This window comes from Carettochelys insculpta, chromosome 12, assembly GCF_033958435.1.
Source record: "Carettochelys insculpta isolate YL-2023 chromosome 12, ASM3395843v1, whole genome shotgun sequence".
Classification (NCBI taxonomy): Eukaryota; Metazoa; Chordata; order Testudines; family Carettochelyidae; genus Carettochelys; species Carettochelys insculpta.
The window spans coordinates 20,007,265-20,034,612 of NC_134148.1; the positions used below are offsets into that span (position 1 = coordinate 20,007,265).

Below are 27,348 nucleotides of genomic sequence, written 5' to 3' on the forward strand. Positions count from 1 at the left end.
TGTGGGCAATCCATGAGGTACAGGGGCAGGATGTGGGACTCTTGTTCAGGGCACCCAGCACCCCTCAGGTGCCGAGATTGGCACCGACTGCTGCTTTGGGAGCCCTGCCAAGAGAGCAAGCAGAATTGTTGGCACCGTTGCAGTCAGCGGCAACCCAAGTGCGGGCACCACTCCTGCAGGCATTGGGGACTGTGGTGCAGTGGGCGCCGTCACCAACAGAACCAGTGCCCTCCCAGGTGCAGAGTGGCCCCGTCTTCATGGCACTGTGCCAGAGACCACTAGGGTATCCTTCACCCCAGGCACTGAGCATGGCTCCACAAACCACGGCGCTGGGGACTCAAATGGAAGTGCTGGAACGCCCCGCACCGGAGGGCTTGGAGGGCATGATGCCCTCTTCCTTGTCCTCCCCACATGAGGCACTGGCTGGATCCTCTGCATCCCCAGTACTGGAGGATGGAGGAGCATACCAGCAGTCGTGGAGGAGGGTGGCCTATAGTCTGGGGTGCAGATGGAATAGGTCAGGGATGAAATAGACCCTGTTACAAACATCCTCTCAATGTCTGGACAGTCCCGGGGGGCACTGCCCATTATAAAGACAATTGCAAACACAGTGAAGACAATGTGGCAGACCCCCGCCTCAGCCTTGACCACAGCTAGGAAAAATGAGCTTTGGTATTTTGTCCCAGCCTAGGGAAATGAATGTCTGTTCACCTGTCCTCCCCCGACTCCCTTGTCGTGGATGCTGTGAACAATAGGGAGAGGCAGGGGATCCAGGGGCACTCCTCTAAAAACAGAGGCCAAACGATTAGACCTGTATGGTAGGAAAGTTTATTCTACAGGTGGCCTCTAGTTGAGAATTGCTAACCAACAAGCCATGGTTAGCAGGTATGCATACAATACGGCCTGCTCCATGGACCTTCTCGCTGAGCTGCTCCCACTAGAGACCAAGTTGGAATTTACGGCCATGGTGGAGGAGCAGAGACTCATATTTAGAGTGGCACTACAGGCCACCCTAGATGGAGCCAGTGCGGCCGCCAGGGTCATGGCTTTGGTTATAGCCATGAGAAGGGGGGCATGGTTTCAGGTCTTGGGACTCTCACAGGAGGTGCAGTAGTCCATTCAGGACCTCTCTTTTGAGGGCCCCTCTCTATTTTTGGAAAAAAATGACAAGAGGCTTCATAGTATGAAGGACTCTCAGACCACCCTATGCTCGCTGGGTCTCTATACACTGGCAACCCAGAGAAGACATTTTACCCTGAGGCCCCAGTTCATACAGTTCGCATAACAACAACGGGATGGGAACAGGAGAAGGGGTCGCCATAATAGGAGATGTCAGGGTCGCCAGACACAGGACCAGAGCCACCAGAAACCACCACCAGAGTCTAAACACCAGTTTTGATGGAGCGTTTGGGAGCGACACACCGGCCACCCCCACAGTTCCAGCTCAGTATTTATTTTCATCCCACCTATCCCCATTCTACCATGCATGGTGCAGCTTAACATCAGACCAGTGGGTCCTCCGCACAGTAGAAAAGGGATATGCCATCCAATTTTCTTCTTACCCCCTTTCCCTTCCCCCGACTCTGTCCCTCTTCAGGGACCCTTCTCACGAGACAGTTCTCAGGCAGGAGGTAGGGGCCCTCTTAGAAAAGGGGGTTATAGAGGAAGTTCCCTGGGAATTCCAGGGACAGGGATTTTATTGCTGTTATTTCCTAATCCCAAAAGTAAAAGGGGGGCTACGGCAAATCTTGGACCTGCGAAACCTGAACAAATTTGTGAAAAAGATAAAGCGTTGTATGATATCCCTGGGCATAATTATTCCAATGCTGGAACAAGGGGACTGGTTTGCCGCTCTTAACTTACAAGACGCATATTTCCATATAGCAATTTATCCACCTCACAGGAGGTTTCTCCGGTTTGGGCTAGGGAAGGACCATTATCAATTCACAGTCCTTCCCTTCGGCCTCTCCTCCGCCCTGAGAGTCTTTACCAAATGTGTGTCAGTAGTGGCAGCCTCCTTACGCAGGCAGGGAGTGCACCTGTTCCCCTATCTAGACGACTGGCTGATCTGAGGTCGGTCACAGAGACAGGTGACGAGACACGTACAGCTGATACAAGAAGTGCTCGACACGTTAGGCCTTCTAGTGAACGAGACAAAGCCTGTGCTAGCCCCAACTCAGGTCATGGAGTTTGTGGGTGCCTGACTAGATGCTGAGCAAGCCAGGGCGTTTCTGCCCCAGAGCAGGGTCCAAGCCGTGGTGTCTTGCATCCAAGGCCTGATCAGGTTCCCAACCATAACGGCCAGGGGATGCCTCAGGCTGTTGGGGGACATGGCGGCATGCACGTTCATAGTCCAGCATGCCAGGTTACGAATGCGCCCCTTCCAGCTGTGGCTCACCTCTGTATACAGACCTGTCAGGGGCAACAGAGACAAATTAGTTACAGTCCCCCCAAGAGTGTTAACGGCATGACACTGGTGGCTAGAAGCCTGGTCAGCCTTCCTGGGAGTGCCCTTCAGTTCCCTGCAACCCTCCCTCTTCCTGGTCACAGACGCCTTGGACCTGGGCTGGGGAGCACACTTGGGGGGACCAACAGACTCAGGCTCTGTGGAGCAAGACCGATGCTCAGCTCCACATATATGTGTGGGAGCTCAGAGCGGTTCGGCTGACATGTAATGTGTTTCAGAGCGAACTGAAGGGGCAGCACGTCGCAGTCAGCACAGACAATACTACGGCAATGTACTATATGAACAAACAAGGGGGTGCACACTCGTTGCCCCTGTGTCTCGAGGGCCTTGCGCTTTGGGACTTCTGCGTCCAGCACCAGATTCTCCTGAGGGTGTTCCACCTGCCTGGGGCTCACAACTCCCACATGGACCATGAGTAGTCATTACACACCGAAATACCGAGTTCTGTTTTCCAGAGGTGGGAACGTCCCCAGGTAGACCTCTCTGCCACTCATCTCAGTGCGAAGTGCAGGACATTCTGTTCTTACCAGAACCGAAGTCCAGGCTCTTAAGCAGATGCCTTCAGCATTCGCTGGTTGGGTCCATTGCTGTACGCCTTCCCACCGATACTGCTCATCCACTGAACACTGTTGAAAATTTGGTCGGACTGAGCATCAGTTATCCTGGTGGCCCCAGCCTGGGCTCAACAACACTGGTACTTGACCCTCTTGGAGATGTCCACTTACGCCACGGAGGTGCTTCTGCTGCTCCCAGACCTGCAGGCACAGGAGGAGGGGACACTGCAGCACCCCAGTCTCCAGGTGCTGCATCTCACAGCATGGAGGCTCCATGGCTGAGACCGGTCAAGCTGGCCTGCTCTGAACCTGTCAGGGAATTATTGTTGAACAGCAGGAAACCCTCTATGAGGACAACATATGTAGCCAAATGGAAAAGGTTTACTATATGGGCCACTCAGAAGGGGTTGTCCCTGGGAGAGGCCCCAATACCATGTATCCTAGACTACTTGCTGGCCCTAAGCCAGACAGAGCTGTCACTATCCTCCCTGAAAGTGCACTTGGCAGCCATTTTGGCGTTTCAACCAGGGGCCGGGAGGTCATTGGTCTTCTCAGACCCAGTGGCGAAAAGGTTCATGAAGGGAATGGAAAGAGTCAAACCACAGGTTCAGCCCCCACCCCCCACCAACATGGGACCTTAATTTGGTTTTGTCTAAGCTTATGGCTCCCCCAGTTGAACCTCTCACCTCCTGTTCTGTGTTGTTCCTTACCTACAAGGCGGCATTCCTGGTGGCCATTACCTCAGCCAGAAGGGTGTTAGAGCTCAGGGCCCTGACGGTGGACCCACTTTATACGGTGTTCCACAAAGATAAGGTCAGGCTGAGACCCCACCCGGCATTTCTGCCTAAGGTGGTCTCCCCCTTCCACATTAACCAAGACATCACCTTACTGGTGTTTTATCTAAAGCCCCTTGCCTCTCCTAGGGAGCAGAGCTTTTACACTTTGGATGTCTGGAGGGCGCTGGTCTTCTATATGGACGGGACCAAACCCTTCCAGAAGTCGCAGCAGTTGTTCGTTGCAGTGGCAGACAGGATGAAGGGGCACCCAGTCTCCTCTCAGCGGATCTCCTGGATAGGGGCCTGTATCAGAGAGTGCTACAAGCTGGCGGGGGTTCCCCCTCCCCTCAGCAGGGCTCACTCCACTGGGCCACAGGCGTCCTCTGCAGTGTTCTTGGCCCAAGTACCTATCCAGGACATCTGCAGTGCAGCCCCTTGGTCCTCCATTCACACATTCGCAGCGCATTACGCAGTTACACAGCACGCACGGGAAGACACTGCAGTGGGCAGGGCTGTCCTGCACTCCTTTCGGGGCTCCGACCCCGCCTCCTAGGCATTGGCTTGCATTCACCCAAATTGGAATGCACATGAGCAATCACTTGAAGAAAAGAGTTACCTGTTCTGTAACTGATCTTCTTCAAGATGTGTTGCTCATGTCCATTCCAAAACCATCCCACCTTCCCCTCTGTTGGAGTAGCTGGCAAGAAGGAACTGAGCTGGGGGGTCAGGCGGTGCATGTATGGGTGCCACTCCAGGGTGCGCTGCACTGATCCTAGAGCTACCAGCTAGGGCAAAAGGCTTTTGGCAACTGGGCATGCGCCTGGCGCACACCCAAATTGAAATGGACGTGAGCAACACATCTTGGAGAACACCAGTTACAGAACAGGTAACTTTTTTTTGCATTTTTAGGGTGGGAGAGACCCATTTTGTGGAAAAGACCCATTTTTTCAGAATCTGAAGCAGAAAGACTAAATTTATGTCTTTAAGGTGCTACAGGACTGCTTGATTTGTTTCACAAGGACACAATTGGGCTAAGTTTTTTTTTAAAGTTAACAGCGTTACATTTTAATTGTAAACAGAGCAAAACTGAAATGGAATCAGCAAGAGACAATAAACATGGTATCTCATACCATACCCTACCATTTTTAATTTGTCACCTTGTTTTGGGTAAGGGAAGAGCAGGGTTTGATTTCTTTGTTCTCTACTCTAGCAGCTCTTGACCAGGTAGATGAGGAAAGCGATCAGAATGTGAAGTTGGAATAATAATGGCTCCTTTGAGCAAATTGTATTTACACTCTGGGGCTCTAGTTAGACTCCCCACATTTATTAGAAAAGCAGATAACTGCAGACGGAACCTCTCTCGTCCTTCAGGACCAGATTGGTGCCAAACAAGAGAATTTGCCAGACCACAGGAGGTCTGTATTATCTAGCAGCAGTACCGACGCTTCCACAGCTTACTGGGCTTTTAGAAGACATCTAGGGGTAACTTACCGCTAAATAAAAGCACAGAACACTGACCGCTAGGACTGGTGGCTGCAAATGAACTTTATTGGGACCACCGGAAGCTTGGCCACACCCATGATAAGTGGTCATCCAGCTAACTAAAATCATGATGGATTACGGATGTTGCCGGATGAGTGTGCCAGGCTAGAGAGATTCAGTTTCTAGGCTTTTTTTCATCATGTCACAGCCAGAAAATTGTAAACAACATTTAGGATGTAGACGTTGAAGTTATTTATTCCCTTGTCAACCTGACATTAAAGTACTGTGGCGCGTTTTTTGCATGGTATTACATTTTAAATCTATCCAGACATTGCAGCTGCTTGTTAAATGGTGGTTGTTCTTGTGAGCACGTTAACCTTTATGAGCTGTAATGTCTGCCTATTGGTTGAAATTGACTTGAAGATATTGTTTATTCTTTTGAGTGCTGGTCCCCACAGAAATTTATAATGGGGCATAGACACTCTATATGCCTGAGACTTGACTCTTAATCAGAACTGTCTGCTAAAGACTGGAGGCTTGGATTCCCAACTCCCTGATCCTTGGGATATATGCCCTGGCAACCCAGAGTAAAAAATCCAGGCTGCTCCTTAGCAAACACCTTTCAGACCTTCTCTCATCAAAGGATTTCTAGGAAGCATCAGAGGGTACGCTCTTTGGAGAACTGGGGAGTATTGGAAGAAGCCTTTTAGAAAGTCCCTGAGGCGATGTGTTTCCATCTCTGAGAGAATGAAAGGAGAAACAATTTCCTTGCAGAGATTCTAGAAATGGATCTTGGGCTTCTCAAGATGGTGGTTGGCCTGGACATGAGGGCAGGGGACTGGACTCGATGACCTTTCGACGTCCCTTCCAGTTCTAGTGTTCTCTGATGCTATGATCTGTTGTGAGGTTACGCTAATCCTTCTCTGTTAAGGATCTACTCAGCCAGAGCACAAACTGCCTCAGTGCTTTCCCTGCAGGGAATTTCCCTCTCAAAAATCCATAGAGTGGCTACTTGGGGCTCCAATTGCACCTTTACTAGGCATTACATTGGCTCACCAATCCTAGAGTCTGTGGAGTAGCATTCTTCCTTGCAGCTTCCTCTCCACAGTGAGTACTACTTGGGAGTCGCTCATGCTGCCCTTTATGTTCTCAGTTCAGACAACAATGCAGCATAGGGTGTGGCCAAACACTGCTACTGAAAAGTCTTCTGGTCTTGGGCACATGGAGAACGTACAGTAGAAGTTTAGAGTTTCGAACTGATAGTCAACCAAACACTTGATTTTAGACTGGAACAACAATCCAGCAGCAGCAAATACAAAAAATAGGAAAGCAAATACAGTATCGTACTCCATTAAACTACTAAAAAGGGGAAAGCAGTACTTTTTTCTGCATAATCACATTTCAAAACTGTATCAAGTCAGTGGTCAATTGTAAATTTTTGAAAACACATTTCAGAACGACAAACAACCTCTGTTTCTGCGGTTCTGTTATCTGCACCCACAAAGAATACCCACAGGGATGATGCATCTTGAAGCACTCCAGTTAGTGTAAAGCAAGTAACCCCCAGTTGTAATGTCTAGAAGTCAGGTCCCTGTACTATTGCCACAATGGAACATATCTTTAAATAATGTTTACCTTGACTATGCATCCCAAGATAAAACCAATGACACATTATGCTTTATTATATGAGCTTATTCCTGCAGGTGTTAGGGAGAATTTGCACCTCAATAGCAGGTGGAGCACTGCATGGTTAGAAATAAGCATCTTGGTTTCTGGAAACAGATTGTGGGTATTTTCCCCTCTTCTGAAGCATCAAGCACTTAAAGCTGAGATTATGTCACCGAGGTCATGGAAGTTCCAAAGACCTGTGTGACATATTCTCCTGTCAGCAAGTGGCAGCAGAGACCCCCAGAAGCACAGTAGCTGTGGGGGTTAAGGACAACAATTCCTCTTCATTTTATCAGTTATTTTTTAATAAGAGTCAGGGATGTGTCACAGGTCTTTGTGAATCTTTGTGTATTGCCAATGACCTTTCAGTGATATTTATTAAAAATAACTGTGACAGAATCTTAAACATAGGCCATTCCTAGAATTAGGATACCACTCTTGATGGGCCAGTAATCATTCTGGTGTATCAAGTTTTTTAAGACTGTTGTTCAGTGTACTGCAAGTGATTGATAGAGCAGTGGTGCTCAACATTTTTTCAACCACGACCCCCATATTTTATTGTACTTGTGTTGTGATCCCTGAGGCTTAAGCCCCATCAGCCCCAAACCCACCAACCCCCATCCCCAGGCTTAACCCCTCTCAGCCTCATACCCAAGCTTTATCCTCCATCAGCCTCATCCCCCTACCCCCAGGTTTTACCAGACTGAAGCAGCGAGCTTTGCACACTGCTCCTCCGCAGCCACCACCACCTCCCCCTGCTGCTGCCTCCTTCTCAGGAGGGCAGGGCAGACATGCCTCCCCCAGTTCTCTTGCAGTCTTAGCTTCTTGCCCTGCCAGCTTCCTCTTCCCGGCTGCTTGCTGCCGCTGACTCCATTTGCGGCTCTGGAGGCTACTGCAGCTTAAATGTTAAGTGGCGGCAGCCTCCAGAGGTGCAAGTGGGGGCAGCAGTAGCAGCACTTGGAGCTGCAAGTGATTCTTAAAAGAGCCGCAACCCCCAGGAAGACATCCGCGACCCGCTTGGGGGGTTGCGACCCTGGGTTGTGCACCACTGTGCTAGAGTCACTTTTATGCGTTGTGACTAGTCAAATGATGCTCTGAAATCTTAATATTTTACCTTTTTCAGACTTCTGTGAATGTCAAGATTAATACATTTGCTTGTTTGCTTTTTATTTCTTTAGTCACTAAAAGAAGACCTTGCAACATGTCTGATCTCTACTGAGATTGAAAAGAAATCATTTGAATCTCAGAAAAAAAGTCTTAATGCAGAAAACCAGCACTTAAGGGAATCTCTGGAGAGGGAAGAAAAAGCTTTGGACTTGCTGCAGGAAGAGTTAAGGAAACTCAGAGAACAAATTAGAAACTTAGAAGATAAAGGTAGTAGTACAGAGTCAGTTGTCATGGAAAATAAAAAGCTTAAGGTACATTTGGAAGAGGAAAAGCAAAAAATACATAATTTTCTTAAGCAAAAGGAGACACTTTTTGCAGAAGCACAGATGTTGAGGAGAGAACTAGACAAAGAACGTCATATAACAGAAGCTCTAAGAGAAGAACTGGAGCAGTTGAGTTCTCAGATGACACCTGACAATGTGGATACTGACAACACATTGAGGGAGAATGAAGAAATAGTAACTTTGCGGGGCAGATTAACAGAGCTGGAAAAGAAGCTAAACTTTGAACAACAACGCTCTGATTTGTGGGAAAAACTTTATGTTGAAGTGAAGGACCAAACAGAAAAGCAGGAAACTAATGAAAAAGGACAAAAGAAAGATTGCAAAGGAACAAGTAAGACCAAAAAGAAGTCCAAAGAATCATTTTTTGGCTCAGTTAAAGAAACTTTTGATGCTATGAAGAATTCCACAAAGGAGTTTGTAAGGCACCATAAAGAAAAGATTAAACAGGCTAAAGAAGCAGTGAAAGAGAACCTGAAAAAATTCTCTGATTCTGTGAAGTCCACCTTCAGACACTTCAAAGACACAACTAAAAACATATTTGATGAAAAGAAGTCTGGTGATAAAAGATATGAAGCAAACAAAAAAAGTAAAACTGTTTATTGGGAATATGACAGTCATGAGAATCCTAAGCATACACACCACAGTGGGCCTAGTATAAGAAAAGAATTCAGAGAAGGAAGAAAACAAAGATCGACTCACTTTGCATTTGAAAAAGATGCTAGTTCACAGAAGTGCATCAACAACCCAGAATGTAACAGAAAACGTCACTCTGTCCTAAAGGGCTGTTCTGGTATTTTTGAATGTGCTCATCAGGAATTTATTAGTCTGTTTAATAAAGTACTGGACCCTATTAGGGCTGAAGAATTTAATCAGTTAATGCAAAAATATTTGCAGCAAGAAGTAAACAGTTTTCATCACTGGAGAGAACTAGAGAATTTCATTAATAAGTTTTTCCATAATGGGGTCTTTATACATGACCAGATGCTGTTCACTGACTTTGTTAGTGATGTTAAGGATTATCTTGAAGACTTGAAGGAGTACCAAAGTAACAATGAACCAATGTTTGAGGATTTGGATAAATACATCTACAGATACTACTTTCATTATGATAATTCACCTCAGTATGGACCCAGGTTGGTTTTTGTACAATGTTTTCTGAATTAAAATAACTTTTAGGATACCAAAGGAATGAGTAAAACAAAAAAGCAGTCCAGTTGCTCTTTAAAGAATTATAAAATAATTAGGTGATGAGCTTTCGTGGGACAGCCCCACCTCTTCAGATCATAGCCATACCAGAACAGACTCAATATTTAAGACACAGAGAACTAAAAAGAGTAATCAAGGTTGACAAATCAGAAAAATACTAACAAGGTGAGCAAATCAGAGAGTAGAGAGGCAGAAGGGGTGGGGGGAGTCAAGAATTAGAAAAAGCCAAATATGCAACAGAGCCCCTATAATGACCTAAAAAATTCCCATCCTGGTTCAAACCACCTGTTAATGTGTCAAATTTGAATACAAAAGAGTTCAGCAGCCTCTAATTCTTGACTCCCGCCCCTTCCCCCCCCCCCCCCCCCCCCCGGCTTCTGCCCCTCTACACTCTGATTTGCTCACCTTGATAATATTTTTCTGATTTGTCAACCTTGATTACTATTTTTGGTTCTCTGTGCCTTAAATATTGAGTCTGTTCTGGTATGGCTATGGTCTGAAGAAGTGGGTCTGTCCCACGAAAGCTCATCACTTAATAAGTTATTTTGTTAGTCTTTAAAGTGCTACTGGACTGCTTTTTTGTTTTGGTAGTATATAGACTAGCACAGCTTTCTCTCTGTTACAAAGGAATTAGTGTAATTGTTGCAACAGGTGGCCTTTATATCCTAAAATGAATATGGTGAGATGTCACATGGGGACAGATTTTATTGGCTGTTTAGGCAAGTGACATTAGCAGAGATTCCACTGCATGTTTTTTAGCTTTAATATGTGGGATTCTTTTAGAAAATAATTGCGGATTAAGTATTGCTGTTTGGAGCAACTGTTGAATATAACAGCCTATCTGCTTAGTGATCTGGGCATCTGTGGTAATTTTTTTTTTGACTCTCACAATATTGTATCCTTTTTAAATAATGGCTACCAGTAAAGTTTCAGTTAACTTTTAAATACCCCCCTCCTCCCATATTGTTTCTTGAACCACTTCTTGGGTGGGGACAAGCATATTTGCTAATTCTTCTGTAAGTTCTGTCCCAGTACATATGACTCGACCAGCTTTTTAGGTTTTCACCATTTCTGTGTAGCTTGGCAAGTGAACTAAGTTTTGCTGTATTTGTCCCTTGGTTGTGGAACTTTGATCTTTTAGCCAAAAGCTTTTTCAGCAGTGCAGTCATTCTTCCCCTGATTAAGCCCCTTCTTACTGATGATGCATTTTGCTTGGATTTTTAAGACTTTAACTGAGTTATCCCACTTATATATTAAATTCTATTCTAACTGTTTATTTTCAGCATCTTGGGAGCAATATGTTCACTTTGAGTTGGTGAGAGGCAAAGTTATGCTTTTTTTTAAGTTGCATTCTCTCTCTTCTTCAGGTATACATTAAGGTCTCGCTATTCACAAATGCCACATTTGTGAATTCAGTTATTCACGTGGCCTCACTTCCCTGGGACTCCAGGGCTGGCAGCTGCTATGGTTCCCCGGGGCCCCTCGGCAGGAGCGCCAGCAGCCACCTCTGGCCTGGGCAGGGAGCACCCATGCTGCTACTTCCAGGGGCTCTGAGCCCCCCAGCAGCCTCCGCATTTGCAAAAATCAGCATTCATGAGGGTTCTGAACACAGCACCCTCACAAATGTTGAGACGCTACTGTACAGCGGGGGCAGTAATGTAACACTTCCCCTTGCCGATTTCTCTTTAAAGTATATTTAACATTTTTAGGGCAGTTTTATATTAAATATACTATTTGTCTTCTGGAGTGCTGTGTTGTTCCCTTTCTCAGTCATCTTTAACTTTTGTTACTGGTGAAATAGTTTGCAGTATTTTTATCTTATTGCAGTTTAGCTGTAAGAGAACTTCTCAGCAGTTACTTTATCAATAATCATCATGAACGGGTAGTTTTAGAAAATGTACTCCACATTTAACTAGCTGTTTTATTTCTTGATTTTAATTTGTCTCATTTTTGTTATTAAAACAGCAGCTTTCTAATTTAGCATTCTCAAACTTACTCTGTTATTGGGATTCTTGTGTAATAGGATCTGGATTCTGAATTAAACTAGAACATCTGTTTCAGACATTTAATTTTTAAATATATCTAGTAATTTTATCATTATCAGTGAGAATACTAAGCAAAGTAAAAGACTTGCTTTTTCCTTTACAAGTGTGGGAAGTGAGACTGTACTAGAAGGATAATATTTCTTGGAGTTTTGTTAATATAAGAATAAATGAAAGATTAATAGCACTCCTAGGCCTTCATGCAAGTCCTTACATTGTATGCACATCCACACATTAGGGCACAAACATTTCTGTTTTTGTTGTGTCCAATCAGTGGTGAAGCAATAGCCATTCTAGTGGTTAATGTATAGCAAACTAGTCACAGCATTCTGAAAATATATCTGTTCACCCCAACTCAACTGGCCAGATAGCCTTATGGGGCTAGTGTGTTGGACACCGTGGTTCTATTTGAAACTTGGCTTGCATATTTTTTCAAAAGTCTTCATCTAGGAGAATTGTTCAGTCTTAACCTGAGATGCTTTCCCTTTAAGTCGAGCTGAGTAGTGTACTATGGAAATTTGTAACAGAGCTTACTTGCTCTGACCCGAATTAGGGCTTGGGTAATCAAATCTGTTCATTCTGAGTGTGTCATGTTACATACTTTAAATGTTTTTTAAATAAAATATATATATTTACACTAACTTTTCTTTGAATGGAGTAGTGAAAAAATCATGCATGTAATTGCTTTTACTCAGGTATTTTCAACTGTTCTAACTAAATTTTGTTTACTTCTTTCAGTCGACCTGCTAAAAGGCCTTCTTTCACACAGACTGAAAATTCCAGATATGAAAAACAAACTCAGAAGCAACATCAGCATAATAAGAGAGAAGGTAAATGGCATAAACATGGTCGTACTAATGGAAGACACATGGCAAATCTTGAAATTGAATTGGGGCAGTTGCCCTTTGATCCAAAATATTAAGTAATTTGCTTATAGTAAAATCAGGAAGATACAAGCAGGTAATTTCTCGTGGTTTCTCCCTGGAAACAAGTTGTTTTTCAACAAAGCTACAACGTGAAAGTTTTTTTTTTTTCTGTATAGAGATTGATTTTAACCCTGTTAAAAAGCATCAGACTTCCCCGCTTGCATTTTCTTTGGTATTGCTTTACTATTTGGAAATGATTTGGTGTAGTTTGACTTATGAAAACTAGGTATGTTGTGACTTGTGTGCAAAAAATAGGCTTAATTGCATTCCGTTAGTATAATTCAAATTTGAATCATGCATAATGTACAGGTAATTAACACTGAGGTACTAACTTCATCTCATCCTTCAGAAAGTAGGTCTAAATTATGGCAATGCTTCTGTTAATGTTTTGTAATCTTATACTTGCTTCTTGTCTTTTTGGGGGTTCAAGAGCCTGTTGACTTATGAAGAATTTGCTGTGCTGCATTCTAATCAGCTTGCTGACATGCACTTGAAATTTCTTGCACATCTGCATATTGTGGAAGGAAAATAAAGAGGCGTTGTGGGTAAAAGTCTTTATTCATAAACAAACCTAGCATAGGTGTAGAGTCCTGTAGAGGTTATGAAGCCTCCTCTCAATCACAAATGTCATGCACCATCTGTGGGTGGTGTTGGTGTTCTGTTAAATTATTTACTGATGTCCTAAAACAGATGGACCTTGTTTTTTCTCTCCCTCTCCCTGGTACTAAGAGATAAAGATCAGTAGTATTGCTATACAAGTTCCACTTTTCCATCACTAAATACATTACATCCAGTATAATCCTTAGCCTTTTTGCTATAAATTGAGCCAAACTTGTCAGTTTTGCTTACCTATTTTCAAGTGTTACTGCCTTCTGTTCTGTACTAGAAGGCTGTTTAACCAACACACAATACTGATGTCATTTGGTCCCAGTTCAGGTACTGATCATGAGGCATACTTTAGATCATTCTTTTGTAGACATAGATGTGGCTTCCAATTCGTCCTTGAGGCATATGGGTGTGAAAGACAGTAGCAGTTTTCTCATAACCATTTAGAACAAGAAATGATGATATTTCCTGTAAATAAATAGATTTGTTTCCAAATATTCTGGTATTTATTTTACTGGGAGGTACACAAGTTTGTTCCTAAACTACTTTGAACCCAACCTTCAGCTACCTATGTGAGTTATACTCCGTTTAGTGGGAAGGAGAAATACCAAGTGTGCCCTGTCATAAAAGGCTCTTGATTAGAGTGAAATCTGGGTCCCCTTTCTCCCCCCCTCCCAACTCCAATAAATGGACTCTGCAGAAGAGTTGACGGGGAAAGAAGCTATGCAAGTTATGTCTACTCATCTCAAACTTGCTTTGGTGCTCGTTTGAAGATAGCTGCCTTACACTGTACTTCAACACATGAAGGATTTGCTGGGTACCCAGGCATGTCCTCTCTGGGATCTGTGCTTTCACTACAATGACAAATTAGTAGCTGTGCTGTATTTTTGGGCAAATGTTCAAGCTGTACATTTTTAAAACTGAAGACTAGCAACTTCATTGATGTGATTATAATTCTCCCTTCTATTTCTTGTGTAAATTTGTGCTTATAGTCTGATCTAGATAAAACTAATTTGCAGTTAACATACCTGTTCTAACACGCTGAAGAAGACCAAGTGAGTAGGTAACGTATCATTGTAAAACTCCTCATTAAGCCACTTATGGGGATTAGAGTAAAAAATATCAGCTTCATCAAGGTAACTCTCATTTCCAGTTAGGTCTGGAGGACACTGAAGGAATCTCATTGGCAGAGGACAGTGAATGTGGCTAGGAGGGAAGAAAAAATGCACAGATGGTTGAAATCCAGTGTCAAGTAATTTAGTTCTTAGTTTCAATTAAGGATGCTATGTGGCCAGTAAAATTTCTTGTCCTCTTATTTTTCCATTATCATTATGTATGTCCTTCCTTTCTGTGATACATACATAGTTTTTCTCATCTCTATTTCAAATAAGCATACAAAAAGTAAAATGAGGTGCCAACAGTGAGTTAGGTTTCAATTTGAGAGGATAATAGGAAGCAATAATCTATAATCTAATTTGACATTAATTAATTAGCGTCAAAGATCATACTGAGTCATTTCAGTCCTTTGGAGCAAACCTAGAAAACATTGTGTAAACCCTTTAACTTGTATATATGTAATCAGGATGTGTTACATAATTTTGGAAGAGTTACTTAAGCTATGTCATATGCAACGGAGTTCTGTCTCATAGCCACCATGCAGAAGTCAGGGAAATAAGCATTCTAGCTGGACTCCCAGCAGTAGTTAAATATTGGAGGAGTGAAAACAAAAGGAAACATTGTAAACTGCTATAGCGAGCATGTCTCACACTATTAAACTGTTTTAGAAACAGGAAAAAATGGGGATACTCCATGGAATAAATACTACGAAAGATCCACTTTTCTAGTTTTATTATTTCACACAGAATTAATACAGATGGAACAGCTTGGTAATAGAGATGCACATTATCCCTCAAATAATTAAAAACATTTGAGGTTAAAAGATGGTATGCTGAACTCCGTTTAGCATTACCTATTGTATTAGCTACTTTATTACCTGTAAAAAGGAGTAGAGTGGCATGGCATCATTATGAAGACAGAAGCCTGTGAGTGGTTAGAAGAATGGTCACAGAGCTGCTGCAAGTGAATCATGACATCAAGAGAGCCACGCTGGTGAATCAAACTCAAGTACAGAGCTGGGAGTAAGTTTGATAAAAGCAGGAAGGTTATTGCCAATTTCTTCCATGTTTTCAGCTGTTCAAGAGAATATCCTAACATGACAAACATAACATGGTTAAATAGAGGGGCAAATAATAATTATTATACAGATATCTTTTGACATAATGCAACGGATTGAAATGAAAATGGATTAGTCATGGGTAATTTAGAAGCAAAATGGTTCCTTGGTTTGAAAAAGTCACTGCCCACCAGTTTTTTTTTCTTTTGTCCATGAGCAGAGTCAATTTTGTCCACCAGTAGGGAGATGATGCGGAATAAATCACCTCCATTGGTGCACACAAAATTCATTCTGTAGTTGGATGATCTATGGTGTTGGTAGGGCACTGAGGGATTTGTAATATGGGAGCGTACTCAGGGTTCAGGGGAGAACGAGGGCTGTGGCAGGGGTTGCTAACTCCCATGACACTAGGTTGGGCTGGGAGAGCAGTGCTTCTCTCCTAATTATGGCAGGTCCATGTTGCTGAGTGTGGTGGGGGAAGAACTTTGAGAGCCCCTCTCCCTCAGTCTCACAAGGGAGCGGTTATGGCAAGGGAATGTCCTGAGCACTGGATGTAGTTTGAGGTAGCACCGTGCAATTTAAGAGGGAGAACACTGCTGCCTAACAGTTTCCTAGCAGGAAACAAATTGATGTTTCCTGGGGCTTCCATAGTCTAAAGTTAGAGAAGAGCAGCATTAAGCCTTTGAACCTGGTTTGTGATTCAGAGCTGCAATTCAGGCAGATTCATCTGTGCCACTGCTTAATTTTTCTCGGCCTACGTTGAATTCCACAATGTAGGAAGAGGGCAGTGAATCAGATCAAGAAGTCTGTTACTGAAGTGTCTGGCTTAGGTGTCCCAGTTTGGCCAGAACACGTGATACTACAGCTCTCTGGTATCACTAATGAATTGTTGTGGTAGCAAGGGAAGTGGGGTCAGGTGCTAAGCAATATTCCAGTAGATGTAGGAAGAAGGGAAAAGAGCAAGGAGCTTCAGAATTAAAGATGTTTAAAGACTGCCTTTCTCTACAACGTTATTCACTGCAGTTAAGTGGACTGTTAAAAAAAAAAAAAAAAAGTATAAGACACCTGACTAGAACCTTATCTACAAGCACAAGTTAAACTGGGTTATCTTCAGTCAGTTTTTAAACTGAATTTGTTAACCAAGGGCAACTCCTGTGTGAATGCTTATTAACTTAAATCAGGATAATTTTGGTTATAGCTATTTCTAATTAAAGTAAGAAATCAAAATAACTCTGGCTTAAACTGAAATTAGCGTCCATTAGTGTCCACACTGTGCAGATACAAAATTGGTATCTGCAGCTAGAAAATGATCTACAGATATAAAGTGGATATTAGATTTGCAGGGTTCTAGATAGTTTGTATCCATATCCATTGCCACAAAAATGAACTGCAGCTATCTGCAGATTTGCAGAATTTTATCAATATGGAGTTGCCCTGGTTTAAAAAATGCAGTTGATAATTAAACTAGTGCAACTTTGTGTGTTAACAAGCCCCAAATGTCTGTTGTTTATAATTTAGCTGAGTTTTCCTAGCTTTTGTGATATCATTCCATCAGTGCCCTCATTGTCATTCTTCCAGCCTAGGCAAAGCCACAGTTTAATGTAAGTTTATTTTATAATGCCTGTTTACGCCTCCTTTTTACATCATAAAGCAATTAAAAAGGACAAGTACAATTTTTCTTTTTCTGATCTAAGTGTGAATGCAACAAATTCTGCAACAGTCAGAGGATGAGAGCAGGCTAGGTTCACACTCACTTTTTTAAAAAAAGAAAGAACCCCTTAAGGGCATTTGTCTCCCAACATTTTTGAGGGGGTCCAGGGCTGAATGGAAAATAAAGACGAACTAATGTGAACGGTAGTACTGTTGAACATTTAAGTGTTAGGAAGTCCACTGTTTTAGAGCTTTAAAGGTCAGATTTAGCTGTGCACCTTAGCAAGAGCTATTCCTAACCCCAGATTCAGTCTGTATGCAGGGGGGCTGTAAGTGAGTGGAATAATTCTAAGCAAGCTGTGGCTAGCATACAACTTGACCATAACTAATCTACAACCTATATTTCATGCAGTTTCTTCAGAAAGGTAATCACCATAAAACTTTTAAAATCCAAATGCTTACCACAAAACACCATGCAAAATGGCAGTACTGGATATATAAACCTGAATTCTTTGTGGCTCAACATGCTGTAACAAAACAGGGATGGTACTACTGTAATAAAATTACATGCATCACAGGTTGTCAAATCAATGTTTTAAAGCATCTAGGGATAGAAATGAAAATTTGAAAAGATCTTTAAAAGCTGAGAAATCCTCATCCTCAAGTTTCTGCTCTATTATCAAACCACATTATGTGAATCTGTTTGTTGCCCCAAGCATGACATATACTGGGGATGAGAGGGGGATTCGGATAATGTGGAGGTTCAGATAATACTGTAGATGTAAACAAACTGCCCCTCTCCAGGAACTTCATTGACATACCCCAACTGTCTCCAACAGACAGATAAGGAAGAGCAGTTACTCCATCCACTTACATGAGTAATATAATAGAATAAATAGCATGCCTATTATGACATTACTGACATACTACCTATAGAGGGAGGTGTTTTGATTCCTGGTCAGTAATCATAATTACTTGGTTCAGTCATAAAACCAGTGAAGTGGCAGATGAAATTCGGTGCTGATAAATGTAAAGAAATAATTTTAGAATTTATTGGACACTGCAATTTGAATAAAATTTTCCTTGCATTACTCTCAAAACGCTGTCCTGGAGAAGACAAAAGGTATGATTCTGACTACAAAAATTTGACTGGTTCAAAGTTGTTTATTATTTAAGGGTTCTTACCTGTATACCAATACTGTCCAAACTATGGACACTAGAAAAATCCAATACCTCTTTGGGGCCTGGATGCAACCATGAATAAAGAAGGGTAGATGGGTGCCCAAAACAACTGGCAACCCCTGGGTCAAGTACCAATGCCAAGGATGAGAACCATAAAATGTTCCCAAATTCTGTAGCACGTTAAACTTCAAGAAGTTCAGCTGAACCAGTATCCACTGAAAGGTTAAAAAAATGCATTAGTGGTAAATATGATGATGTTAGTTAGCAACAGGACAGATCTAGTTATGCAGCACCAACATTGAAGGATTTACACATTTTTACCTAAAATCATTACAGCAACTGTGAAATCTTTGCCCTTGTGAAAGCAATTCAGTTAGTTTCAGCTGTTTTCACACATACAATCTTTTTTTTTTTGTTTGAAAGTTTATTTTTCTATCATACAGAACAGGCCTCATATTGAACAAGACTAAAATGTAAAAATCTATATGTAGTCTGCCTTTATGTGGTCAGTGGCTTCCACAAAAAAGTACAGGCTCACCTTTTATAGTTAGTGAATCCTTTAAATGAGGTTGTATCTATATTTTTGAGGCAGGAGTCTCAAAATTATTTAGGATTGATGTAATCTACACCTATTGAAATCACCAGGGGACACAGAGTTAAATCAATGCTGAGCACTTCTGAGAAATCCTACCCTAAAAAATTTAATCCTTTTCAGCCCTAGAAAGTTCTCTTCTGCATGCTTGCCTATTGCTCTACCACTTCTCTGTTATCTCTACTGTCTCCTGCTTGGGAAAGTATTTTTTATATGATGGCATTGGGTTAGATGGACAACTTCAATGTCTGAACAAGTTTGCCATCTTAAATATATGTATGATTGTTTCCTGTATTACTATACAAGTTGTCACACAAAGCTTTGCAATTCTACCAGCGTGAAAACTGAAAACATGGATATGAGTCAGACCTCTTACTAATCTTTGTTTCACATAATTGATACTATCTACAAAAGCCACTTCTGTAGGTAAATGATAATCACTTGAGTATTTCATGGTAATACAATATCTGAAATGAGACTTTTCACAAACAGGTTTACGTGGATAGTGATAACTAGCATCTGTAAATACTTAGCAGCAAGTAAATACCAAAAGTGCTACAACTGAGCTATCCTAACAAATTAATCCTGAGCTAACCATAACACTGCAACTCTCCCAGAACAAATAAGTACTGCAGAGAATACTAGCGTAAAGTTTAGTTATTCTGTGCATCATTAAATTAACATGCAACTAACTCTAGATACTAACCATCAGTGAACTGAGAACCTGCTGTTATGGTAGTATTTGAAATGGTATTTTAGTGCTTTAAACCAAGCACAGGGATATCAATGTCTAGAAGTATGAGACTGTTGCTACAGATTATTAGAGGTGATGCCAAAGGCAGAATGTACAAATGTCAAATCACTGAGAAAGTGATAGCTTTGGAATAAAAAGTGTGGAACCATCTGCTCAAGTACAAAATTGTTAAAAATGCTTACAGATTTAAGACACTGTATGACTACTTACCTCACCAAAAAATACACGGTCAATTATTAAAGAAATCCCTAAAGTGATGAATCTGAAAATAAAAAAAAAGCAAAGCTGCTTTCATTATTGAGATTTTCTGCATGCGTACATTAGACATTGCACTTTTCTTCAGCTTGCCTCTACAATTCATAGTGTATGTCACTGTCCCCCAAATTAGTATCTGGAGTGAATCACCAGTCTGAGCCTTGCCACTAATTGGTTTGGAGTCCTTGTATTTTCCCCTCAAGATCTCTTCAGGTAACATCTCTCTTCTGGGGATATGCAGAGTTTGTACAGGAAGCAAGCCCCTTCTCCAAACTGTTGCATAGTGTTTTATTTTTCACTTTTGCGTATCATGCCAATTTGAAATAGTAGGCATCCTGCTCCTGGCTACGATCTCATTAGTTAAAACAGAAAAGTAAATATTGATCAGCAAAATGCCTATATGAATCCTTAGTACCTGCTATTTGGTACCATCTGTAACCATACTATTATTCATAGGATCATAATTTACTCATCTAATAACATACTTACCCTAATGGAATATATCTATATAGAACAAGATCTGTCTTCTTCTGTTCTTGCCAGAAATGCCCAAGCACTAAAGGTATCCATGGAATTACAGCAGTTGGACGAATAATAAATGCAAGTGCTACCAGAGTTAAATATTTGCAACTGGAAATGAGGAAAATATTAATGAAACTGAGAACAGTTGTAAAGAGCCTTAATTGTATGATATTTTAGTCCACATTTTTCATACATGTGAGGGTGGTACAATAGAACATAAATCAATCCAGTGGCAATTTATTTTTCTCATTCAGTACAGATGTGATAAATTGACCATCTGTTGCTTTCCTGTCAACTCCAGTATTTTACCTTAACGAGAAGCATAAGGGGCATTGATGGCCAAGCATCTCCCATCCACACACCACTATGAAGACACTGCTGTAAGTATGTCAACTTGAGCTCCTCCCTATAGTGTAGACAAGCCCCCAGGTGAATATAGCATATGAACCCCTATACACAGCTCTGCCTGTAACCTTAAATCTTTAGGCTAAGTAACTAGAAAGCACGTGCAGACCTTCAAAAAAAAGTAATAGTTAATATGTTAACTGAGTTTGTGTGGCGTGAGTGACCAGCTTTCATACACTTCCTAGGTGCTCACATTCAGTGCTTTATACTGCTCTAAAAATGAAATTAATGTTTGAAATGAGGAACGGCAGAGAAGTAATTTTACAAACCCACTACCATCCTCTGCAGATGGGGGCTGTGACAATGCCAGATACTATTCCATTCAGGAGATAAAACAGCTGCAGCTTCTTGGCAAACTAAGGAGTTTAGGTGGATCAACTAAAGGTTAGTTTCCTATATGATACCATCCCCATGAGCTTCTTTGGAACCAGCACAAATAACTCCTGATACATGGAGAACTTCAGGTGTTCCATCTATGCAGTCTTGCAATGAAGATTAACTGGTTTATATGCTGGTTCTGTGCCTTTGCATGAATTTCACCTTCAGCAGCAAAAGGTAAAGTTACCATCCACATTATCTTTATACAACTTGGATTAATCTTTCTACATTCAGAAGCCTGTGCACATGTCCAGATAGAAATAAAACATGGAGGATAGCAAAAAAGTAGGGAAAATATAAACAAAGCATTCTATTAACAATTGCATCCATTCTGATTCCAGTCAATTACCAATACTGTTAATGTAAATTATCTCACCTGCTCCTTGTCTTTGAGCCTTCCATTGGATAGTAGAAAAGAGCAAATATGGTGAGAACAGTTTCCATGGTGTTTGTTAGAGTTCTGGTACAGCAATACCATGTAAACCAAGAGCACAACTGGCAAATGTACTAAAAACAGTGAACAATGGGGGGAGGAGTGTTAATACAATATTTGTATAGCTTTAATGGAAGTGGTGATCACACTTAAGTCTAAAACCTTTCAGACAGTTGATAATACCATTAAACCATTTCTTAAGTTCTGCAGTACACTTGTATGCTAAAATCTACAAATCACAGTACATGAGGTATGTTTTTCATGGCTGGGACTTACCACCCACTTTGCTGTTTCTGCATTTTCTAGGCGTCTCACTAATGAGTAAAGCTTCACATCTGCTAGAGCTGACAGAAGTGTTTGCACAAGCCTAGGAATCCAAATCTACATTAAGACAAAAAAAGTTTATTTTTCTGACTTGTTTCTGATGCCCCAATCAACTCCCAAGTTTAACTGCTATATATATTTAAAAAGATTTTTGAAACATCATTTCACTGTGGAAACTAAAGGTGTATGACTGATTCTATAGGTTTTGATGAAAAGTATCTACTATTTTAAATACCATAGTCCTAGAGAAAGATAAGGCCTGTTTGTATTAAAACCAATCAAAGAAAGACAATCTAACATTCAGTTGAAAGTTTCCAGAAATTTGTTCAAACTTGTTCAACAATGATGTAACTGATCAATGAAGTCAGTGGGAATTTAATTCACAATCTCCAATGGAAGCAGAGTTGTCAGTACTGTGTGCTTCTGACAAACCCTATCCTCAGATTCTGTTCAGTCATTATTTATTGTATCTGGTCCTGTATTATGTAGCCAAAGTTAGCTGCTAATTGAAGATTGACTGAGCAAATAGCATTCTGAGTGTAATTGGTAAGGATATGTTTCAGTCACTGACATAAGGAATTCCATGCATTTAATGAATCTCCATAATTACTTTGACTACAGTCCACAAAGGGCTGGAGCTGTCAGCCCCTCCCCTCAGCTGGCTTGAGTCCCCTCTCCCTCACTTGCAATAGAAGTCATCAGCAGGTTCCAGACTTTCATGATTTTTTTTTTTTTTATTGCTTGTGATCTGTGAGTTATACTAAAAGTAACCAGGACAAAAATCTTGCTAGTGCCTCAGCAGTATCATCTTTCACATCTGAAGAGGTTGATGGAGATCAAGAATCACTATCTACAGTCAAACTTCAAACTAATGGTAAGTAGGAGGTAGACTTTTAAAAAAATATTTTTTATACTTACCAGCAGCTGAACATCATCCTTTGCCAGTAACTGTAAAACTCTGTAGATAGTTGCAAAGAGTAGTGGGTATGAATAGCCCCTTAAACCTTTTGTCCATTCCCATGTCAAATAGCCATAATTAGCAATATTAAGGATATATAAAGAAATGACATTTTCCTGTTAGTGCTTCACTTATGCTCAGGATTTCCTGATTTTTATGTCAAAAATTTACTCTGTGGTCACTGTCAATTAGTGATTTCTGCCAATGATCCTATTTAATTTCTCACTGCCCAGGATCTCTTGAGCTTAATATTCTTTTTACCAAAAAAGAATTGTGGTAACAAGAAAATTACTAGGATATGTAAAAACATAGGATTAGCAGAGAGAGCGCACCTGCGTGCGTACACATTATTGGGTCAGTAAAGTCATCACAAATTGATGTACTCACTGTAATGACGACACAAGAAAAAACGAAAGAAAGCAAACTCACCCAGTTCTAGAAAGATTCCAAATATTTTAACTTCATAAAGCAAAGGATATTTGAAAACCATATGATGTGCAACCTCAAGTGACTGCCAGTATTCATCTGGAACAAAGCTTGTCTGGACTAAAAAGCAGTTAAGTACTCGCAGAGTTATGGTAAACAAGACCAGATAAATGTTTTCACCAATAAGATCTGAGAAAGCAAAACATGAGTTTGGAGAAAGGCCCTTTTTTAATCATTCAAATAATAGCTCCTGGCTATTGATCATAGAACAAAGGCACTCTCTTTAAAATAAGTGAAAGGTATGGTAGCACTTTTGAACAACCTTCATTATAAGAAAAAAATACACATACTTAATCCTTAGTTAAGAAGTTCTATCATTTTTATGGCTTTGTACCTCAGTAGCCTCATTCCTCTCACAGCCAACAGTTTGGTCCTGTGTTCAAGTCTTTAGATTACAAACAACTGTATCAAATAAATTACAGTGACTGAAGGATTGAGATATATTAAAATTGAATTTATTAAAGAACTTTTTCAAACAATTATTGTTTAATGAGAATAAAACATAAGTTAATGGCTTTGGGTTTATTCTCCCCCCCCCCCGGTAGCTTCCTCCAACTTTAAAAAGAAAAGTTGCTCTCAGTCTCTGGATTTTTTTTTTTTTAAATAAGCCATGAATGCTCAAGTTTGTAAACCTGACCCCACTGTTATGTGCTATAGTGATGTCTGACTTTTAAGAATCTGCAAAATTGGCTGAGATTACTTTCACTGGTTACTGACTCCTGTGTCCAACTAATAGCTATTTGAATTTCAACAACTGTTTCACAATCGATCAAAGCATTTAAGAAGGAATGGATGACACTTGGAAAAACCAGAAACAGGTTACTGAGAGTAATAAATATTTTTGGAGCCCCCTGCTTCTGGTTGGCTGTAGTACTGGCCTTCCAAGAAATGACAACAGCAGAGTGACCTACTTTAGGGCCTAATCTGCTCTGGGGGAGACGGATTGAGGGCAGGGGGGACATTTCAGGTGGCTCCCTCAATGCCACTAGCTGCAATTAGTGCTTCCCTCCCTTTGCTGGCAGCTGTCTACAAACTCAAACACAAAAATCAGCTATCCTGATTTCTCCACCTTCTCTTTACATATCTGAGCTAGAAACTTTAAAAGATTGGATTCTAGTGTCAGTTGGCTTTGAGAACATGCCACTTTTCTTATACCTTCATAACCGTGTGTCCTATCTTAATCTACATTGAAGTGCAGCAGAACATAAGTTTTAGGTTTTGAAGTGCAAAGTCTGCTAAAAATGGTGTATTTCAATTTGGAGTCTCATGAAGCTGCAGCAGAAGAATCGCTCAGTGGTTTGAGCGCTGGTCAGCTAAACCCGGTGTTGTGAATTCAATCCTTTAGGGAGCCATTTAGGGATCTGGCATAAATATAAAAAAGTGAATCTGTCGGGTGGGGATAGGTCCTGCTGTAAGGGCAGGACACTCGATGACCTTTCATAGCTATGAAGTAGGTATAGGTAACACTTGCACACACAACCTGGAGTAACTTGCTCCTCTAGCTAACAAGAGGAGGAGGCGGCTGCAGACGGGTACCGAGCGCCCGCAAACCCCCGGCGCCTTGTACCCCTATCCAAAGAGCCAGCCGGGCCCGCTGCAGCGGTAGACACTGCTCTGATCACCACCCCGGGGTCGAAGAGCTCAGCTCAGTCCCCCGCATAAAGCATCTCCTTTCCCAGGCTCCCCTCACCTGGGCCCCGCTCCCCGCCGGCCCCCGGGGCAGGGCTGTACAGCACAGATTTTCTCTTGCGGAGCCGGACGCTGTCCGCACGGCGGGTCTGGCCTCGGGAGAAGAACCCGCCGCCTCCCTCCGCTTGCATCGTCAGTCTGTGCTCTGGTAGAAGCCAAGCCCGGGCACCCTCACTTCCGCACTAGGCGGGGTCAGACCCCCTAGGCGCGAGGCTTAAGCCGGGGCGGAGCTTTCATGTGCTGGGTGAGCGCATGCGCTGAAGAGTATTTGAGGCGGACGTTGAGCCTGAACCTCGCGAGGGGAGAGTAAGAGAAGCTGCTTTTCTAAGGGGGAGGGTTAGGTTCTGTCCTTCCGGTAGCTTGTCTGGCCTCATTGGAGGTTTCATCTTTCTCGCTTGAGCGGTTCGAAGGGGCCTGGAAGGTGAGGCAGCGCGCGGCTCTAAGATTAGCTGGGCTGTGCGCGATAAGGCGGGAGCTGCTGTCGCTTGTTCCCCTGGGACTCCTGGTTAGCGAGTGGCGTGTCTGTTCCCCTGGGCTTTGCTGTGCCCCGGCTCCCGCACGAGCGCTGGGGCGGGGGGAGGGATTAGAGAGCCGTCCCCTTATTCTCCTACCTGCTCCCGTTCTTCAGGTCTCTGGGCCTCGGCGGAAGCGCCCCCTTCGCAGGGCGGCGGGAAGCGCCTCTCTCCGCGCTCGGTCCCCCTCACGAAGCTGGGTGCCAGCTCCCCGTTCAGTTCTGCCGCGCTGACTGGTCTCGGGTGTCCCGGCTCTCGGCGCTCCCCTGCCTGACGTCGGACGCGGCCCGGAGCCCTAAGCTGTGTGGCGGCTGTGGGCGAGGCGCTGCGCCAGGCACTGCGAGCGGGATTTAGGGGACCGACGCTGAAGTCTAAACTACTGGGGCAAAGGCAGCGCGTTTGTCTGTGCGTGCGGCGGGCGGGATCCCCTAACTGGGCGCAGAGCAGTAACGGTGTAAGCTTCCCCCGGGCCGCCTTGATAATGCGGCCCTCAAAGGGGCGGGAATTGGCTTCAGGTTCCCGAGGGAGAGTTGAATTTGTGCAAAGCTTTTGTGGGGGAGATGCTGAGAGAAGGTTTGTACCTCCAGAGGAGTGTGTGTGGTCTCTGAAGAGTCTAGCCCTGTTTTCCATCATGGACAGACCCAGGGCAGGCCTACGCTAGACCTGAATGCTGATTTCAGGTAGGCAACTGTGTAACTAGAATTGTGGTATTGAAAATCGATATTTGTGACTATTTTCCCTACTACAGCCATACCGCCATGGAAGGGTCCATCTTCTGGGCTTTCATTTCACGCAAGTATGAAACAGCGCTTTCCAGGGTCAAAGTTGACCTTGGAACTTCTCGAGAGGGACATCCTCTGCATAGGCAGATACTGAAGTCAACGGCCAATAAGTCGATTTTTAGCTACACAATTGGCATAGCTAAAATTGTGTATTGGCGCTTGTCTTTTACGTTTAGTGTGCATATAGCCAAAGGGAGGCTGACAGGAGCATTTCTCATGTTGACTTCCCTTACTCCTCATGATAGCGAGGAGCATAGAGGCCAACTGCCTACCTCAGATTTTGTGTCTTCTTTTTTTTAAATCAAGCTTTACAGAAGCATAGACAAGGCCATACTAATTGAGGATCATCTGTTAACTACAGTTGTAATTCTTGCTCTCAAAGTGGAACAGAGCCCTACTTCTCATGCTGTCTCACTTTAAATGCAAAATACAAATCTTTTTATATTGGTCTCAGGCCCCTCTGTTCATGGTTCAGATCAGTTTGAAATGGAGGTTGTGTGCCTGGGTGATGGCAGAATAACTACAGGGCTTGGTTTGTTTGTTTGTTTTGTTTTTTTAATAGCTGCTGCTTCCCAAAATAAATCTTGATAGCTACTTATCTATGCTTCATTTTTTTCTGGATAACAACGTGTGAATATTGTTTAATGTTCACTTTTACTTACATGCAGGTCTGAAGATTTTGCTTGGCTGCTCAGAAGTATTTACATTTTAATTGAAGACTAGTGTGACAAGTTACAGCTTTAGCAGTTAAAATGTATGGTAAAGGGTCACCTCATATCTTTGTGGGGGCTCTCCTTGGAATTGTAGGAGGAATCTACATCTATAAACCAATATTTGAACAATATCACAAGGACCAGAATAAACTAAAAGAAAAGCTGCAAACACCAGAACTACAAGAGAAGAAAGAATAGCAGGACTTACATGGAGCTTCTTGGCCATATTGGCTTGGACACACTAAACTTTTATTCCTGAGAATGTATAGAATATGCTATCATTTTATTCTAAATGGAACTGATTTGTCTTGAAGAAGAATAAATAAATGCTTGTTAGTTGGTAACTTAAATGGCTAAATGAT

General features: G+C 42.4%; 3 protein-coding genes across 13 annotated transcripts in view; 2 read left to right on the forward strand and 1 right to left on the reverse strand.

Annotated features, from left to right (window-relative positions):
• CCPG1 (cell cycle progression 1) overlaps positions 1-13,673 on the forward strand; it is a 57,275-nt gene extending 43,602 nt beyond the window's left edge. For 8 of the 9 annotated variants that reach the window (XM_075006850.1, XM_075006845.1, XM_075006846.1 and 5 more), the window contains 2 exons: positions 8,126-9,531; positions 12,385-13,673. In XM_075006850.1, coding sequence (XP_074862951.1) covers positions 8,126-9,531; positions 12,385-12,568 — 1,590 coding nt within the window. In that variant the 3' untranslated portion in view covers positions 12,569-13,673. The remainder of the gene's footprint in view (positions 1-8,125; positions 9,532-12,384) is intronic. The other variant, XM_075006849.1, reaches the window with a different exon arrangement.
• Positions 786-25,200, reverse strand: PIGB (phosphatidylinositol glycan anchor biosynthesis class B). Its single transcript, XM_075006855.1, has 14 exons — positions 24,981-25,200; positions 23,284-23,419; positions 22,765-22,882; positions 21,799-21,903; positions 21,466-21,596; positions 20,274-20,414; positions 19,740-19,791; positions 18,187-18,398; positions 17,464-17,528; positions 15,172-15,385; positions 14,207-14,384; positions 13,422-13,646; positions 2,995-3,222; positions 786-2,412 (listed from the first exon to the last, which is right to left on the reverse strand). The coding sequence occupies exons 1-12, from the start codon at positions 25,108-25,110 to the stop codon at positions 13,530-13,532; spliced, it is 1,599 nt and encodes a 532-aa protein (XP_074862956.1). The 5' UTR covers positions 25,111-25,200; the 3' UTR covers positions 786-2,412; positions 2,995-3,222; positions 13,422-13,529.
• Positions 25,201-25,243: 43 nt separating this feature from the next.
• PIGBOS1 (PIGB opposite strand 1) lies at positions 25,244-27,330 on the forward strand. 3 transcript variants are annotated; one of them, XM_075006857.1, is made up of 3 exons: positions 25,280-25,400; positions 26,079-26,171; positions 26,942-27,330. In XM_075006857.1, exon 3 carries the CDS (start codon positions 27,026-27,028, stop codon positions 27,182-27,184), a length of 159 nt encoding a protein of 52 aa, XP_074862958.1. In that variant the 5' UTR covers positions 25,280-25,400; positions 26,079-26,171; positions 26,942-27,025; the 3' UTR covers positions 27,185-27,330. The 3 variants fall into 3 exon arrangements, with proteins under 3 accessions (XP_074862959.1, XP_074862957.1, XP_074862958.1); XM_075006858.1 differs by lacking the exon at positions 26,079-26,171 and having other exon boundaries at positions 25,244-25,285; XM_075006856.1 differs by lacking the exon at positions 26,079-26,171 and having other exon boundaries at positions 25,266-25,400.
• Positions 27,331-27,348: the final 18 nt, after the last annotated feature.